Source organism: Larus michahellis, chromosome 2, assembly GCF_964199755.1.
Source record: "Larus michahellis chromosome 2, bLarMic1.1, whole genome shotgun sequence".
NCBI lineage: Eukaryota > Metazoa > Chordata > Aves > Charadriiformes > Laridae > Larus > Larus michahellis.
Window position 1 is genome coordinate 131,332,125 of NC_133897.1, and position 18,722 is coordinate 131,350,846.

Sequence of the window (18,722 nt, forward strand, 5' to 3'; positions counted from 1 at the left end):
CACCCATCCCATTGCAGTAGAGACAGGAATGCACCTAGAATTTGAACTGGAGATCCAAAGAACGCCTCTCACTCTCCGAGAAGGACTTCTATGTGGCTTTTCAGTTGAGTCTGCCTAGGTGGTTTAGGAATGGAAAAGTTATGCGATAATCTAAAGAAAGCAGAGGGGAGCCAAATGAAGCTGTTATATTCTTACCTGAGCATTTGTGAGATATACAAGGGATTTACAAGTAAACTAATATATAATGCATGTTTTATTTGTAGTTGGGTCAAGTCTGGTTGCTTCAGCTGCTGTCCCTGGTGCACCTCCACCACCACCACCTCCTCCTCCTCCTCCTCCACCGCCACCGCTCCCACCCCCAGGTCTACAACAGAGTATGTCTGCAATTGAGCTCATTAAAGAAAGGAAAAACAAAAAAATGAACTCTGGACAGAACCTGACAGAAAATGGGCCAAAGAAGTCTGAAATACCAAACATGCTAGAAATCCTCAAAGACATGAACAGTGTGAAACTACGCTCAGTGAAAAGGTAATAAATATAAATAAATATCAGTGTACTAACATTTGCATTAATGACTCAGAACTATTTCAACGTGAGACAGATGCTGATGTAACATCTGACAAACAGAATGCAAAAGCATTCACAACTTCTGAAGCTTGGTTTTGGACTATGTTAATGCTTCTCACTTTTATTTCTAGATCATCAGAAGGTACAAAATCTAAAGTGGCTGACCCTACAGATCCTGCAGCATTAATAGCAGAAGCGCTCAAAAAGAAATTTGCTTATCGATACCGAAGTGACAGCCAAAGTGAAACAGAAAAAGTGATTCCAAAGACTGAAACGAAGACAAAGACTGAGGTAGTGCTGGTGAGTATTGTGGTTCTGAACACGTGCTTGGATGAAATTACAGTTGTTGTGAAAGCCAATGTATGTCTTTCTGCCAACACAGGCAAATACCTGTGAGTTAGCATCCCTGCCCACAAAGCCCTGTGAAGTACTGCTGGTATGCCAGGATTTTAGCATCAAGTCTTAAGATTATGGATTGATATTAGGAAAAATTTCTTCACCAGAAGGGTTATCAAACACTGGAGCAGGCTGCTCGGGGAAGTGATTGAGTAACCATCCCTGGAAGTATTTAAAAGACAGGTAGACATGGTGCTGAGGGACATGGTTTAGTGGTGGTTGATGGTTGGACTCAATGATCTTAAAGGTCCCTTCCAACCTTCTATGATTCTGTGATTATGTACTCTTTTGGCCCAAGTTTTAAAAGCCCTGTTGCAGTTTTCTTATTTTTTTTAAAACAAAAGTCTTTTCTGTTGCTACGAGCATGCAATATTCTGAAAACTCTATTCCTAAGGGCTCATACCAGAATCAAATCTGAACTGAGTTTGCGTGTTATTACCAACCTTAACCATGCAGGTAGTGCACGTGAAATTCTGAAGCAAGCTCCTGAAACATGTCAGCCATTCCTAGGAACACAGAAAGCAAATTGTTCAGATCTGTGTTTCTTCTAATACTTGGAAATGCCGACTAAATAAAAACCAGTTTCTTTATAGCGTGAGGATGTTAAAATGAAATTATATTTTAAATCCACATTGTGATACAAGTTAGCGGCTTCTAGTTTATTTCAGAGTGGTTTGAATTGGAAGTAAGGGGGTTTTAAGCAGTGAATGTTCAAGTTTCCAGCACTATGCGCTTACTTAAAAAACAGGCTAGTATAGATCCGTTGTGTTAGTAAGCAATCCTTGAAGCCTGTGCTATAGCCCCACAGAGGAAGAGTAAAATGTTCTCTTTCCCTTGGTGCGTTTGGAAAAATGCACAAAAAACCTCCAAAAGCTGGCCACACTCTGAATTAAGTTTTGAGGAAAATAAGATTCCCAAGCCACAAATCTCAGGATTTCTGAGTATTTCAGCTTACTAGCGTTGACTGACTTGCCTTTAAGGTATATTCCTGTAATGTTTAGACTGTTCTTCATAACTAAATGGCTAGGCATTCCCCAAGAATCACTGTTTTTTCCCAGCATTTCTGGGGGTTTATGGAAAAGAACATGAATTGGCAATGTTTTATTTCTATATGGGTTTTTCATGACTTTCCAGTTTTGAAATTTACAGTCCATCTTTTGAGATTTAGGATCATCAAGTTCTCAAAAGCTAAGAAAAGGGAAGGTTTTGTTAAATGATAGAATGTTGATCCATAATGAGCTAATAAACATCTGTCATCAATTACTTATCAATATGTAACTTCTTTGCTAGATCAGTCCTCGGATGATATCCTCGTATGATAGTTTTTAAAAGAATTTGCACAAAAATGCAGGATAGAGTAAGAACAGAAATACTGTTAAACTGCTGCTAGAGCAATTGGTCGTCAACGTGTAAAGGTGACTGCATCTGTCATCTTATTCTGCTGTGGTAGAGCGGAACTATCTCTAGTCTGAGCTGCTCCAGCAGATGGTTACCTGCCTTACCTGAGCCATTTCAGGTGATTCCTGACACAAGTTTCCCTTTAACGTGTGGCTATGGAGCGAGTGAAATCCACATGCAAAGCAGCCGGTTGAGAAAGGAAGTTATCTCTGCCCAGGCTCTGGTTTTACCCACAACTGGGACGGATAATAATTCAGCTAGCGGTTTCTGTTGAAAGCAATCTGAACATGTTTCTGGTTTCCTCCTCAGTTTGGACCGCACATGCTGAAGTCTACAGGAAAAATGAAGACTTTAATTGAAAAATCTTAATGTATAAAGATCACTACGGGAAAGACTGTTAAACTGTTTTGTCTGACATCATCTATGTTGCAAATAGCACTAGTACTGAGTGGTCTCTTACAACACAGGAAAAAACCTAATGTGAAATGTAGAATTGAAGCACTAAACATGGCTGTATGTGATTTATCAAGGGGAATAAATTTTACCATTATACTCAGGTCTTAATTTTGTATTCAAACCTGGCTTTTTACTCAGACTTACGTGGTGGTTTTAGTTTACTAACACTAAGTTATATATACAACATTCGTTGTGCATAACTGACCACCTTAAAAATGCGTGTACATGTTAATAACGATAGTGATACACCCTTAAGTTAATATCAGTTATTTGAGCTCTAACTGTAACTTGCACTACATTGTTTAGTTTCATACTGAATTTTTCATGTCAAAGTCTTTCTTTTAAACTTAATTTTAGCAAATTTTTAGCCCAAAGAAAACCTGAATGCATTCCGCTTCCTGCTGAAAGAAAGTGAAAACTTAAATCTCCTGCAGAGGTCACCTGGTATGGGACATTTTAAGTAGTAGCACATTTTTGTGCAGGGATTTTTGTTTGCTTCAAATGAGTGTGCAAGGGTAAGAGAAAACCTACTTGTATCATCCTGTGGCCAAGGGCGAGTGCGGGACAAGCGAGCAAATCCTGCTGTGGGAGCCCCTGTGAACAGGCAGTCCAATGAATTTGAAATAACCAGTAGGCAGCAGCAGAGTAAAATAATTAATGTCAGAGCATGTGTTAACTAGCGTAGAAGTGGTGTAGACAAGGAAAAAAAAAAAAAGGCTACACAATACCTTGGGGTGCAAGTTGCCAAAAGTATATTGCTCATCTCAGCTGTGCTAAGAGATGCTCACGGACACCTTTTTATCCCCAGCTGTCGCTGGTCCCTGGGTGGGTGTCCAGCAGCTGGGGACTGCACAAGCCCCTCCTGGTCCCTGTGGCAGGGAAGGGACGGCAGGACAGCGTAAGCTATTGCACAGAACCTGTTGTCCAGGGGGAGCCCTTCTGGGGACTTCCCCTAGCAGCGTTTTGCTGTCGGGCCCATCCAGAGCTAGTTCATTAAGCGACCACCTGAGCTCACCGCCCCAGCCATGGATACAGAAAAGAGCTCAAGCTAAAAATAAAATTCAGGTTGAAAAAAGCTGTTTAGGAACCAGAGAGCTACAACTTGGCTGCACACTTCAGCGAAGCCGAGCTTTGCTCCGGCTGTAGATGGGCACAGAAAAAGCTGAGTCTGGGTTCAAACACTTCATGTTCAAAGTTGATCTGGCTGCTGGAACAAGTACAAGTGCCTCTTGGAGCTTCTGTTTTCTAGGAAAAGAAAACAGCAGCACTTCTTCAATTCAGACAGACAGCTGAATGGCTCTGACTGAGTTACTGAAGATGACCGACACTTTGCTGCTTGTAACTGGAGTGTAGATTTTTACAATCGAGGACGATGTTTTCTGGTGTGAAACTTGAAGTGCTGTTAATATGTACACAATGCAACTTCCACCAGTCTTACTGATAGGCCGCTAAATCTTTGATGTTCTTTTAAATGCCTTCAAAACACCTTTCTGAAAGCTAATTTTGGTTTCAGGTTTTGTATTTAATGCTGTATTGGCACTATATAAAATTAAAAGCCGTTAAAATAAACATTGCGTATGTGATTTGTGGTACTCTACAAATGATAGCAGACAGAATAAAGTACAGTTTACATTCCATTATAGTGACTATAAATCAATGTAGTAACAACTTACTTGCATCTCCTTCAGGACAGGACCACTTACCTTGCTGTGCAACAGGAATAACTGTAGGAGTAGCCCTAGAAGAGCACAGTGCTGATAATTCAGCTACATTCAGATAAAAACCAAAAGGATCAGGAATCAGGGAGAAGACTTAGCAGGAAGGTACATGTGTAACAGTCTCCCCATCCCCTGGTACGCTGGGTTCCCCTGACAGTCCCTTGCTGTGGCACAACCACCCCCCTCCCGAAGGGCCACAGCTTCAGAACAGCTGGCCCGGAAAACCTCTGCTGAAGTTTTCTTCTTTCGGAGATGAAAACCCCTTGTTAAAAGTGTTTTGATTTACATTATTTTAAATGAAGTTACTCGGTCCAATTAAATCATTAACAAGTAAAATTTAGGACATCACTTGACCTATTAAACTAGGCTGAAACATGAGAAACACCCGCACCAGACACTGCCAGTCCGAACTGCTGATGTGAGGTGCAAGTATCCAGCACCCCACAAACACAAAAACATGGCAAGCCCTATTAAGGATGTAAAATTATGGTTAAAGAGACATCATCTGCAGGAGAAAATAAAATCACAAAGCTGCCATCAAGTAAATTATTTCATACTTTTCTGAACCTTCATTTTTATCTTTCTACTTGAAGTCTTTGACGTGCCCGATGCCACTGCCCACGGAAAAACATCTCATGCAGAAGTGCTCAGAGGACATTGATGCTCACTGGGCAGAGACCTCAGGCATAACCCAAGGCCCGTTTGTATCTATGTGTGTCACTGAACAGCGCAGCCTACCTGGAGCAGATCCGTAGGTTAAAACAATTTACAGTGGGACCTGCCTCCATCCTGTCACCCATTTCTGTACTCACAGGGGCCGAGTGGCCATTAGTGGCTGTAGCACATTAATTACGCCCCTGGCAGGTGTTCACTCTCAGCTCTCATATGAAATATTTAAGCTGTAGAAATGTTCAAGTTACATATAGAGTTGCAGAAGGCATTTCTAGACAGCATGTTCGAGAAAAGACATCAATTTTTTTGTTTTTCTTAAATTCAGGCAAATGTCGGAAGCTTCCCCGTACGCTACTAGATGGGATTAGAGCCAGCCTTTCTAAATCCAGTCTGGCAGGAAAAGGCAGAAACCCCTTCCCAGCAACGGTGGCTTAGAACAAAACTACTCCTGTTTCACTCGAGCACCTCGACAAGCTGTACTGGTTCCTGTCAGAGCAGATGACAGCAAGATTGCACAATCTTAAAGAGGCACGCGTCGTTTACAAATATTCTATTGAAATACTGCTATAAACATCTTTGTAGATTCATTTTAATTTTCATTAAAATGACATATTAAAATACGCTTACGAAGAGCCTGTAACAAGGAGCAAAATTTGAATTGCTGTTAAGGCCCCATCTTTAACCAAGTCACATTTTAAAATTAAAAAAAAAAAAAAGTGAGTCACAGCAGTCATCATCATATACCGATTTTAGTGATTGTTTTGAGAATAGCTGCAGGCTTGGAATATGCTTTACTCAAAAATATCAAAGAGGAATCACTACTTTTCCACAGTTAACCCTGTGAATCTGCACGGGCCGTAGGGGAGCTGAGCCGCAGCCTCTCGGCAGTACGTTACTCACACGCAGCCGTCACCTCTGTGGCCTCACAGCTCCAAATGCCACCCGCAACTACCACCCTTTCCAAGGTTATTTTCCTGTTAAAACAAGGCTTTTCTGTTACAACCGAAGCTCATTATCCCCTTTGGTCCTTCTCTGATGAAGTCAGACAACAGCAAGAACTTGCACTGACAGCAAAGGAAGTTCACGCAGGTTCAAAAACATGGTTTCATTATAAATTTATTTCTTTAAACATGGCCACTTTGAGATTAATGGGACTACTTCAGGGAACATGAAAGAATAATAAACAACTTAATTTTAGAAGGGGAAACAATCAGGTAAGTCGGGATTTGCTTTTCAAACTGTAAAAGGCGAAGCTCCGAAAGGCAATAAATTTTGGTGTATGAGGACTAGTATTTTTCCAATCCAAAAGTTGGCTTAATTTTACAGTGGAAGCTGACTGCAACCTTAGCTGTCTTTCCATAACGCTGGACTCGGTCGTAACTTCAACGTACAGGAGCGTAATGTGAAAAGATTTTTTTTTTATTAATTAAAAGTTAACAGCAACAGGCACATATTAAAATGAATATGGCAAAGCCTTTACAAATGGCTTTACGCTGAAGCTCTCTCCCAAAAATGGCTGTTGCAACAAACTGTAAACAGAATTAATAAACAGTCTTGTACAATAACAACAGGGAAATACAAATGAACTAAAAGAAAGCACCAGTTTCTCAAACTAGATTACAGTTGTGCTTACTGTACTTAAAACAATGTAAAACAAATTACAAAAATGGAATGTTTTAAGTTTAAAATTAGTCCTTTAATTTTGCCCTAAAAAACATTTTCTCCTTTTCCCATCAAAAACCCATTGGTGGGTAATGTTTCAGTAGAGGGAGGAATACGTAAACAATGCACTTTTTTTTATTATTATTATTTTTCAAATCAAAAACAAATTTGGTCACTTAGCTTTGTGCATAGTTTAAGGCATCTGTAGCAATTTGTTACAGTTTCCTCCCCAGTGTGGCTGTTCATGAAATTGTCACATTCTAAAAGAATAAATAAAATAATAAAAAAAAAAAAAGAAAAAATAATAATGTTGCCTTTCAAACCCTTCCCAGTACCCTCCCCGCCCTCCCCCGTCCCAAACATACTCACGCACCCACACATACACACACGCTGCAGCGAAAAGGGGCATTTGTACCCTTGTTCTGAAGGACACGCTTCCCATCCCACTTTATTTCAGATTGGCAAATACCCTGAGCTGATTATGGTGTTTTAGACATTCCACCTTTTTTGTTTTTGTTTTTGTTTTTTTTTCTTTTCCTTGCATGTGCAGTTCAAGTGTACAATAGCGAAAACAACATGCGATGTTTCCACTGCAGAATCGTAATGCAGTTCGGACGCTTTCCCCGCCCACCCCCCAACCCCCCCCGCCCCATCCCTTCCCCGAATTCAGAAGTGTTTTCTGCCGTTAAAAAAAATTGCATTCCCATATAGCACTGGAGTAAAGCTTGGCTGTGCTCTATGATGAATGCTCAGTTCCCAGCGCACAAACAAAATTATGGCAAATGGGAGGCTTTTCTGGCATCCAGAGAAACAAAGAGCTGCAGTCTCAGATTTGATCTTTTTCTTTAAAAAAAAAAAAAAAAAAGGCAAAAAAACCCCAAGTTAGTGGTTCCTTCACAGCCATGCGCAAAGGTTAAGTCTAGAACCAAGAGTTTCAGAGTACATTTGTAAACATCAAGTCTTGCCAGAGGCAGCAGAGGATGGGCACTTCACATTTCCGTATTAAAACAGGGACTGAGTGGAAGGTATGCTTTGAACACATGTATGCGAGTCTTGCTAAATTCCAAGGAAGTGGAACAATCCACGTCAAGTCTTAGATTTGAAGACCGTATTCCAAATTTCACCAAAAAAAAAAAACCCCAAAAAACAAACAACCCCAAAGCCGTGTGGCACAACGAAGTTCTCGTACTGTTCCCCCAAGGCTCAGTCACTGCTGTGCTTTGCATATTCAAGGTTCCGAACGAAAACCAACTGAGGCGTGTGCATATTGCTCTATGTTCAGATCTTGCAGTTTAAAAAAAAAAAATTCTGGTTCAAATGGTCTGTGTCAAAGGAAAACTTGGAAATAAATAATGCTGGCATCGTTTTTACCGTTTTACCAAAAACCTTGGGTCGGCAAGTATCTCCTTTATTCCAACCATGCGGATACCAAGAGAGAGGCAGTTTTGTCATGAAGATTGAGGTCAGGACAATCGAGGTTCCTGAGGTAATATGTCTGAGTCCATTTCCTCAAAAGCGGGGTCAACATCGTCACCGCTGCTGGACTGTTGCCTCTGCACTCCTTTCCAGCTAGCCTTGTTCAGGCCCAGGTGGCCAAGCATCGTCTGCGACAGCCTGGTGTTGGAAAACCGGGCCCACTCCCCAAACAGTGGTTCCACTAAGTAGGTCATAAAACCTTTGAAAACAAGCAAATAAACATATCCAAGTGAAAAAAAAAAAAAAAAAAAGGAAAACAAACCAGGAAAAAAATACACAAACTAAATATTTTAAATAAAATTTAGCAGCAAAAAATAATCAGTGTGTCTGACTATTCTTCTCCAACGTGCATTTAAAAATTCATTTCAATATTTGGGGCATTTTTACAAAATAATCTCTCAAATCATAAGAGATTTTACTAGTCAGTCAAGAGAACAGCATCATACGGGATTACAAATTAACCTCCTTCCTTTCACAGCAATGACCAAATAAAGGGAAATACTGGAGAACATGGAGGGGGGACGGATCTAAACATCAGCAACTAAGTCACATAAATTAATTCAGAAAACCTAAATTTCTAAAAAGAAAGATTTTAATAACAAGTTATCCCATAGACAGTCTGAACTATATTACACGGGAGGGTGGTGGGAAGAAGAGAATCTTTTCCTAATATTAAGCTGACTAAAAATACTTAAAAATACAAATTACAGAAATTCTTAAACAAAAAGGCCACAAAATATCAACACACAAACATTTATATACGTTTGTGTGTAGATGTATGTGTGCTTATTTATAGCATCTATTTCCATGAACCGAAAATTCAACAGTAAGACAACCAAAACTGAACCCATCAATATAGAAACGTACGATTTTCTAACATTCTAAATTAAAACAGTGCAGCTGATTGAACAGATCGGGTTTTGTCTCTAATTTAAAGCATTATTTCATATGTGTTTGCGGTTAAATTTATTCTTTTCTTTACTATATTTTTAACTGAGTCCCATTCAATCTACGTAAGCAACTTTATTAAAAATAACAAAAAGAATGTCATTTTACTATTTTAAATCCAACACAAGCTAGCAAAACCAAATATTAATATAATGGATATTCACTGTTCTCCATCAAATCTCTACCCAGCACCCTTCTTAAGGCTGCATTTAAAAGGAACACTAACATTCCAGAACGCTGGAACTCTGTTGTGGCAACCTGGCTGCAAAAGGCATATACACTCATAGACGCTCAATTCAAGGGTCAAATGTTATAATGTTTAAATTGAAAAAAAAGAAAAAAACAAACCAACAACGCTCTTTGTAACCAAGCGCTGCCGCACACAGACACAGAGCAGGGACAAACTCTAGGAAACGTATCTAAAAGGTACTTTTTCTCAAACCACATCCTGATACTAAAATGAATTGAACTGCAGTTACCAATCTGGATGTTGGCAATAGTTTCCGTCTGTCGGTCACAAAGTGGACTCACACCCAAGTGATATTTTTTTTCAATATCTCCTAAAGAAACAAAAAGTATAATACAACTTAAGCCATCAAGTCCAGACGCAAATGGAGCCCCCAAACACTAACAGCCATGAGCTGTGCCAGCTGCTTAACAAGGATGGTATCTTGCAGCTGGCTGGATGCATTTACTTCCCTCCAACAACTCCCAAATAACCCAAGTAGGTCTGTCAGTGAGACTAACCATACTTCGTATTTTTCACCAAACCATAATTAAAGAAAAAAAAGAAACCAAAAAAACACCAAATCACAGGTTTTCTGAAGGATCAACACACTTCCTTGCAAAGCCTCCCAGACTGCCACAGAAATGAGAAATGAAGATTCCCCCTCAGCAATACGGAAGAGAATAGTTTAGCCATCAGAAATGTCTCGCTGAAGGCAATTTGTTGTTGTGCTTCCCCATCCCCTTTACCTAGCAATAAGCTTCACGTGACTAGCACCAAATAAAGCAGTCTGTTCCCTGTTTACTGTACCCAGGCACAAATTAGCATGTCTCAAGTCCGCTAAATTAGCCTTAAGAAAAGAGAAGCACACCTTATTTCATTATTAAATAATAATGGAGAAAATTCACTCCATTTGTCAATTAAAACCTTTATTAACTGCTTGCATAAGTAAGTAGCCTTAACTGCATAGTAACTAAAAGTCTTCTCTCTAGCTCTTATCTGCTTACCAAAGTTAAAATATTGAAGATACATGATGAATATATTTCATTATTTACTGAAATGAGTAGGTAAATGTAAAGTGAGCATTATCACTCATCTGAAGCACCTTTCAGGCTGAAGGACCTATGGAACCAGCCATTCTAGATTCAGACTCTAAGCAGATTCGTTGTTGGGTTTTAGTAACGCCAACCTTTTGGCAAGAGGTGCAACTCCATGCAAGTAACAAAATCCCATGCTGTACCGTCAATCTCCACTATTCCTAAATATATATCCCTTTATTTGCAAGCAGCTATGACTCATGGTTTCTCTTCTCCACAGTATAAATACATTATGTACCAACAGATACTTCTACTCTTACTTGCCTTGATGGAAGAACTCCTCTGTTACTTTTTCACTCCACTGCTTACTCAGCTCCCACGTCCGACATGGATTACAAATATCAGCACACTTCAAAGCCATCTAAGTAAGTTAACATACAGCGTTACGTCACCTCTCCCCCCAAAAGAAGCATCTGTAACGATTTATTTCCTGACAGCAGATTAAGTTTCGTGAATAACAAACCTACCTACCATTTGTGCTTCTCTAAGCTTATGTTCTATAAACATATTTAAAAAAAAGCTCATGGAACTATCTGATCTCATGATCATCTCTGAGTAATATGGAAATTCAGTCAAGCCAAAGTATCTCAGGGGCACTGTATTTTCACTAGTACAGGAGACAACCATAAATTCAGAAAAAGAAACATCAAAGTAGGCAGACAGTATTTTGCATTTCTGGCTCTGAAGTTAAATTTTTAATAGTGGTTTGCGTACGACTGAACTTATCTGTATGTCCACTTTTTCTTTCTATGAACCCAAGAATAAAAACTCCTATACACCTAACGACTCTCCAGGCTTTTGTTTTTAAAGCTTGCTAAACCTCTCTCCAGCACAGATGCAAATTGATTCACAACAACAGTGCTTTCCTTTCCTGAAGCAGGTTCTGGCAAAGCATTTCACAGTTCTGAGACTGCACTGGAGTCATCAGAAGAACTAAACCTTGTCTCGGAAACACAACTCTCCTTGCTTTAGCAGCCCTGAGTTATCAGACTTACCAACACACAGCATCACTTGGGAGAAGTGCTGGGAGGGCGGGGGGGAGACTGAAGTGGAGGGGACAACCTTTTTTGTAATGAAACAAAATGACTAAAAGCTATTTTACTTCATTTTGAAAGTAGGAGATAGCCTGGAAGAAGTAGTATTTAGCATTTTAAGTAAATTATTTTTGACACTAGAACAAAGTTTTCAAAAGTATTACCAAAAAAGATTACCTGTAAAATGAAGTGACGATGGTTCGAATTCTCTAAACATAGGTCTCCTCTATCCAAATGGGATCGAAACATGGACAGATACTCATTTTGCTGACTGATGTCTGTGGCAAGAATGAGGTCACCTATCTGGCTTTCCATCAGCTGCCTGAAATCAGTGATACCAAAAGCATAACAATTAAGAACAATGTGTCATTTTATCATATTCATTATTATACAAATACAAGTCACAAGCTTTATAATCAGCATTTTCATTGAACTAAATTTTTTTTTGCTTCCCCTCTCTGAAAAATTCCAGCAACATCCATAGAAACATCAGGCGGTTTCACTGGCAGCTTTCAGGAAGCCTAAACCAGTTTTTAGCTCACCCCCTCTGCCTTTTTTTTTTTTTCCTTAAAAATGCACAAACTAATTAAAGCTTATTTCTCCTTAAAGTAGGTGAAGAGGGTCTATTTTAAACTACAGTTGTGGTGGCAGAATGAGAAAAGGCTGCCAAGTTTAATCTAAACAGGTGCTTGACTATATGAACACACTTCTTCAGTGTGCTCGCAGTAAATGTTATTTTCCGAATATCACATTGCACCATGAACTGCTCTAATCCAACAGCATGGTATCCGGGAATTCTTAAAATAGATCATAATCTAAGTTTTATATTCAGAATCACAATGCAATAATTTAGCTTGTTTCGCAATTGTCTTACCTAAGTGACAGCTTGATTACCTCTTAAACTAATCCACACTATTTTGTATAAACATACCTGTTTTCTAATGACATATGTGCAAATAAGCCAGACTCTCTCAGCAACCCCACTGCTGATCTCCAGTGATGGTTCTCTAATACTGAGGTATTCTGCAAATGAAAAGGGTATTATAGGTATCCATCAATGACTTCTTCTTAAACTGAAGAGCTATATACTAAGAGTGGTACCAGACAATGTGTCATGTTTTGGGGATAGTGCTTTTCTTTGTTTTATTTCCTCCAAGTAGGTTAGAACTCACAAATCCTAACTATTTTATTAGCTACCACTTTTTTTATGCCAGTGGCATGGAAACAATGTCTAGATTCAAACCTACCACTAGCTAAACACATCATAATTTATATTCATTCTCTGTAGTCCTCAGGCATTGCCCGAACCTGGTTTTAGCAGAACAACCCATTTTGTCCTTACCTTATATAAAGTTGCTAAGTAATGGTTTGTTTTGATTAGGAAAGGTTGGTTAACGCCTGGGTGATCCAAATCATGTGTGGCAGCTGCTATTAAACTGAGCAGAACATCCCATGGAGTTAAAGATTTGGAAAGCTGTAAGATAACAACAACAAACATAATTCTGTTAGCAATGCAAGTGTGCCCTTAGGAAAAGTGCCCGGGTGTCACATTTTTGTCTTTCTCTTTTAGAAATTAAAAGCCAACAGAAACTCAGAGAAAAATTTTAATAATGTAAAACTAATATTCCACTGGCTTTTCACAGTATTTCCCTCCTGAAAGCTACAAAATTTCAACAATTGTTTAAGCCTTATTCCCTCTGAATGGGAAGATTCAGTCATAAAAAATGCTGGCACACAAAAATGGTACTTTCTGGCTGGTAATGAAGTACTATTTCTAACTAGACCCTGCAAAAGCAGCAAATTCTTAAAATTAGCTCTCCATCTCATTTACCCAAGTCTGTCTGTATGTGTCGATTCTGCTTTAAATATAGAGTATATTTTAAAAAACAAAAACTTTTCATCTTAAAAGGAAGAAACTAATGCTATGGAAGACTTCAGAACTGTTCAGAACGGATTTCTACTCTTAAGCAAAATTATATTTCAAAGTCTACCAGGAAAAGAACTGAAGGAGGAAAATCTACCAAAAATAAATATTTTCAAGAAGTACGGGCATGTTGATTAACTCAGCATGAAACTGCACAGACTTATTTCCACTGCTTATGGCTGTTACTACTTCTCGTTGTGAGGTTTGTGAGTTAAACTCGGTAATAAACTCGAGTTTGCACTAAAACAGAAGCAGCAAACACCCTGCGAGGACAGAAGTTTCTATTCCCCATTGCATTTGCCATCTATCATGCCTCACATGTTTATAATGTACTTCGGCACAACAGAACCAGAAGCTGTATACGTTACTAAAAATACAAAGTCTATACTTGTATCCAAAGTATTACAAAACTTCCATCACGTGTATTAAATAAAAAAAAAATAAATGCTCGGAGCTTCCAAAGTGCACGCCATAAAAAAACCCTGCTCATCATGTATCAGCTCTGATTTGGCTCACTGCACCAATAATTGATCCGAGAAACTGAGTAGGAGGAGTCAGCAAAGAGCCTCTGAAACATCCACGGAGCCAGAACTTAGTTGTTTTTACCTCAGAAGCAGAATAAAGAGCTATGCTATTCAAGGGAATACCACATTGGTGATAATCTGCCTCAATGTAGACAACTTCTCCCCTGGCTAGAGGATATTACAGTTTTCATTTTAATACAGAAGGCCAGGTTTTAGCCCTGAAATTGTCCAAGTCATCACTTACAGCAGGCTGCCAGCAGTCCAAGTAATAAGAAACACTCAACTAAGCTGAGCTCCTTAAGGTCTGTCACATTGCCCTTTTTTACAAAGAAAGGCCAAAAAGAACTCCTGATGTCTTGCTGTAAGGTGCCTCTAGCAGCATACTATTCATTAACATCAAAGATGAGCAAAGCAGGGGTAGCAGCAGTTTCTGGAGAGAAAACAACAACCACCACCAAACAAAATAACCCACCTCAAACCATGAACACACAGGTTTATTATTGCCAGCTCTGACTCAGGCTGTGATTCTATGTAAAAGTCCTGGGGCACAGCGCTATGTTAAACAGCTGCAATCTTAATCAATTCCCTACTCCGGTTCAACATGAAGTCACACAAAAGACAGTGCCAGCTGAGAAGAGTGAAAAAAGAAAAGCATAGTGCTAAGTGTGAACCCACAGCCTCAGCAACGTGGAGATTCCTCCCTTGCCTCTTTGTGTTCAAAAAGCAGTTTTTGTTGGGTTTTGGGGTTTGCTTTTTTTTAATTAAAAGTGTGTGCACGTACACATATGTGCACACAATCCATTTATATGCACACAAATGCATGTATTTTCTATATGTACATGGGATGTAAATGTGAGAATGCTCCCTTACCTTGGGCTCTTTTAAGTAACAGTGCATGGCCTGAGTCACATCAGCAGCATGAACTGCATTATGATAAGGATTTTGACTGTGATAATCTTCTTGGACCATAACTGCAGGAAAATAACAAATATCCAAATTTAAATAAAATAGCAATTTTTTCAAGTACCATTTTACATGTCCTTGTTAGGCACAGAAATATGCAATAGCACAAGTTACATACACATAAAAGCGTCAAAGTCAATAAATCCTCAGTTGAAACGAGACCCAGGTATAAAAGATTTTTATGTGAAGAAACAGTATTTTCTAAAGGAAATCAACAGCAAAATCATCTCTCAGAGCAAAAATTAAACAACCTGAAATCTATATATAATCTGAGATACTTTGACTTTGAGAACTTCCTAGGAGAGGCTCCCTTGGATAATCTAGCCTGTTTGGATGCTGGGGCAACCTTGAATACAAAATGAAGATGATACTATTCACCAAAGCATCAGGATGACTTCATATCATGCCTTGAAAACAGAGGGGATCAGAGGAATTAGGCACTGCTTTCCTGTCAAATTAAGTGCTTTTCTTTCCCATTCAGGAGAGTGGTCATGGGAAGCCACCTTTACATAGTTCAGGCATCTTCTCATACTTGTACTCAGGCAAATTTAAGCCTATATGCAATTTAGAAGAGAATCTCATGGTGATTCAAGAGAATCAGATGATGGTCTGACTAACCACTCCTGGATTTCATATTCCCTATTTAACGTCTTCCTTGCTTTCCTTCATCTTCCTGGCTGTCTTTAAACATTATAGGTAGAATACCCTAAAGGACATCTATCTTAGCTTGAGTATGTAGAGTAAAAGAACTATAATGTTAAAAAGGATGGAGAGGGAGAAGATCTGAAGCACAGCAATGGAAGTATATTCTACAGGTTTGCCTGCTATGACACATTAGCTCTTTCACACAAACCTCAAAAGAACATTTTCCTGGATGACTACAGTCCCATTCAAACAAACATGCCCACAAGCTCCTTCCCTACTCAGTTTACAAGCTGGTACCCTCCATGTAATTGTGACTGTAATGTTACAGCATTACTGCTATGGTATTTGTGAAGAGCTGTGGCTCATAGAAAGTCAAAATACTGTAACCACTGTGTAATCTCAGTAGTACTCAATGCATAGCTGACACCTCATATGGAAAATAATGAAAATAAGCATCTTTGGGCTCTACTAACCTGCAGTAGAACTCTCTTTCACATATTCCTCACATCCAGTGTATGAATGAGGATGCTCTTGGCTTAATCTGCAATTTTTTGTGGCTTTATAGGCTGGGCCAGCTACCTGATGTCTACAATTTTCTTAACTTATTTATTTTAATAAAGCAGACCTAGGACAGTAGTTTGATCACGGTTTACCAGAACCAGAATGGCACAACCACTGTATGTTTCCAAGAATGCAGTACTTTGGATTGTCTCTCCCCCAGTTTGGGTTTGGAATAAGAACTCGAAAACACACATTAGGAGGAGACAGATCTCCAAGTAACCTTTGGAAGTCACAGAAAGACTGTGTATGTGTATAAAAAAACATATATATACATTCACACACATATATGTGAGATGTATATCTACACACACAAAAATAAAGTTTTGAGATCCTACTGAGGACTAAAATAATTTCTTTTCTTAAGAAGATTCCAGTAAGTTATCAAATTCTCAACTAAAGTGAATTTTGCGTGGCACTATGGACCACTTGAGCTGTCCTAGTCTTCTGGAATTAGACCTTCAGATTACTTCGGACTAGCAAATAACAGGTAGCAAAGGAAAGGAATGAATTGGGTCCATGCTAAGAAACTGTACTTGGAAGAAAGGTTCCTTGATTGGACAGATGGGCTAGGACAGATCTAAAGTGTTTTTCTTACTACTATTAAGGAGAAGGCATTAATGAAAATGGAAAGGCAGTGAATTTCAAAGCTAGGATAAAATTTTGCCTTCTTCCAAGTCTAATCTCATTTTAGGGACATCTGGTTTTGAGTAGTCATATGGAGTTAACACTATTGTTATCTTTTAGTAACCATTTCACTAATCTGGTCATGCCTAACTGGTCTTTATACTAACCAGGAAGTAAGATGCGAAAGACAAAACACACTCAGTTACAACCTGAGTAGCCCAAGACCAGAATTCTATAATCATTTTCTTCACATTCCAATATATCCGTCCTCAAGGTCAGATGATCTACCTTTTTGAAACTGGAAGGAATTGAGTCCACTTTAAAACAACATGAAATGCAAGAAAACTGAAAATTTTTAAAGCTGAAAGAGAACTAAATGATGAAAACGAAATCATTCCCTTACTTGAAAGGGGAGAAAAGCCTTTCAAATATGATTTCTCCCCTGTTAAATTACAAGCTTTGTAACCTCAAAATTCTCTTCTCTGAAACTCTGAAAGCCTGCTAAAAGGGACCTGAAACTTGTTTCTCCTGCTCGGTAAAAAAAAAAAAAAAAAAAGCAGCATCCCACTCCACAAAATTAAATAATCCTGTCACAGAAGAACCAAAGGAAGTCTCACACCAGCGTCCTATGGCACAGGGATGCCGAAAGACAGCTCTTTCAGCTGTTAAGTGAAAGCACCACTTGGTTTGAATACTCTACATCATATTTACAACTCTTTCCATTGAAGCATTCCAGTGCCACAGACCCAAACATTCAAGTAAAATTGTCTTGCGCACTATGGAGAAAGTATACCCACAGTACAGTGCTTATTTGTAGCAGAGTTTGAGAAGTAAGAGATAGCATCAAACTGGCACCATTTACTATGGCCAAGGTGGCATATCCAATACAGTTAGGAAACTGTGTCATGAACTCCGTAAATTAAGATTTAAACAGAACTGAAAATCAAAACAATGAACGGAGCTGTCTAGCCTTTTGCAATAAAAGTGTCACACAATGTCACATATATTCCTGATTATCTAGATTTAATAAATACAATACAGCATTTGCTATGAAACTACTGAACTTGTTAATACTTGCTTGGACTTAACATGGAGATTTCCATTCTCACAGAAATTTTAGAGAGACTGTCTCAATCAATATAATTTAAATTACTGCACAATCTGGATTGTATCAGTACTTTTCAAACCTTATTGCTAAACTGTAACCAGCACTTCATTTAAGGTATAAAAATGCGGATAAACAGCAATATTCATCATAATAAAAAGCTGTATTTACCCAAAAATCTACGAAGTTTCATCGTATCTAACTGGAAGTGTTCAATTAGTCCATGAAGATTAAACAGATGCAAGGTTAAGCTGACTAGACTGTTTCCTAAAAATAAGATGAAAATACTAATTCATTGGAAGCCATTAAATCAGTGACTCTTTCATAAGAAATGTATTATTTCAAACAAATTGGTCACAAAAATTACACAAGCAAATTTCTCTACATCAATTTATGATAAATATTTAAATCTTACTGCATGACAAGATTCCATTAGCTATCTCCTCTAGTAATGCAAAACCAGTGTTTTTGCATAATTACAATGCATTCACCAATTGTCCACTGTGAACTCATAGGAGGAAAATGTTACCCAACATTAAAAAAGCAACAGGTTTCAATGTGCAAATCCGTTACAATGGTATTCAACATTGCGGTATGTTGCATCATGATATTTATAAACAGACATACAGCTTAAAGCCAAAGAGAAAAAGAATCAGGCATAGAAAAAAGCTAACCAACACCATCAATTACCGTACATTGTACATGTGCTATCTCTCATTTTCATCA

General features: G+C 38.6%; 2 protein-coding genes across 15 annotated transcripts in view; one reads left to right on the top strand and one right to left on the bottom strand.

Moving 5' to 3' along the window:
• MTFR1 (mitochondrial fission regulator 1) overlaps positions 1-7,131 on the top strand; it is a 28,185-nt gene extending 21,054 nt beyond the window's left edge. For 5 of the 9 annotated variants that reach the window (XM_074577153.1, XM_074577155.1, XM_074577158.1 and 2 more), the window contains exons 6-8: positions 264-528; positions 699-867; positions 2,671-4,386. In XM_074577153.1, the coding sequence (XP_074433254.1) occupies positions 264-528; positions 699-867; positions 2,671-2,730 (494 nt within the window). In that variant the 3' untranslated portion in view covers positions 2,731-4,386. Of the gene's footprint in view, positions 1-263; positions 529-698; positions 868-2,670; positions 4,387-5,532 lie in introns of those variants that run through there. The other 4 variants (XM_074577160.1, XM_074577162.1, XM_074577161.1 and 1 more) reach the window with 2 other exon arrangements.
• Positions 6,308-18,722, bottom strand: part of PDE7A (phosphodiesterase 7A) — a 78,103-nt gene continuing 65,688 nt past the window's right edge. For 4 of the 6 annotated variants that reach the window (XM_074577147.1, XM_074577149.1, XM_074577151.1 and 1 more), the window contains 8 exons: positions 18,168-18,263; positions 14,969-15,069; positions 12,993-13,124; positions 12,582-12,673; positions 11,828-11,972; positions 10,881-10,977; positions 9,773-9,853; positions 6,308-8,544 (listed from right to left, as the gene is read on the bottom strand). In XM_074577147.1, the coding sequence (XP_074433248.1) occupies positions 8,333-8,544; positions 9,773-9,853; positions 10,881-10,977; positions 11,828-11,972; positions 12,582-12,673; positions 12,993-13,124; positions 14,969-15,069; positions 18,168-18,263 (956 nt within the window). In that variant the 3' untranslated portion in view covers positions 6,308-8,332. The remainder of the gene's footprint in view (positions 8,545-9,772; positions 9,854-10,880; positions 10,978-11,827; positions 11,973-12,581; positions 12,674-12,992; positions 13,125-14,968; positions 15,070-18,167; positions 18,264-18,722) is intronic. The other 2 variants (XM_074577150.1, XM_074577152.1) reach the window with 1 other exon arrangement.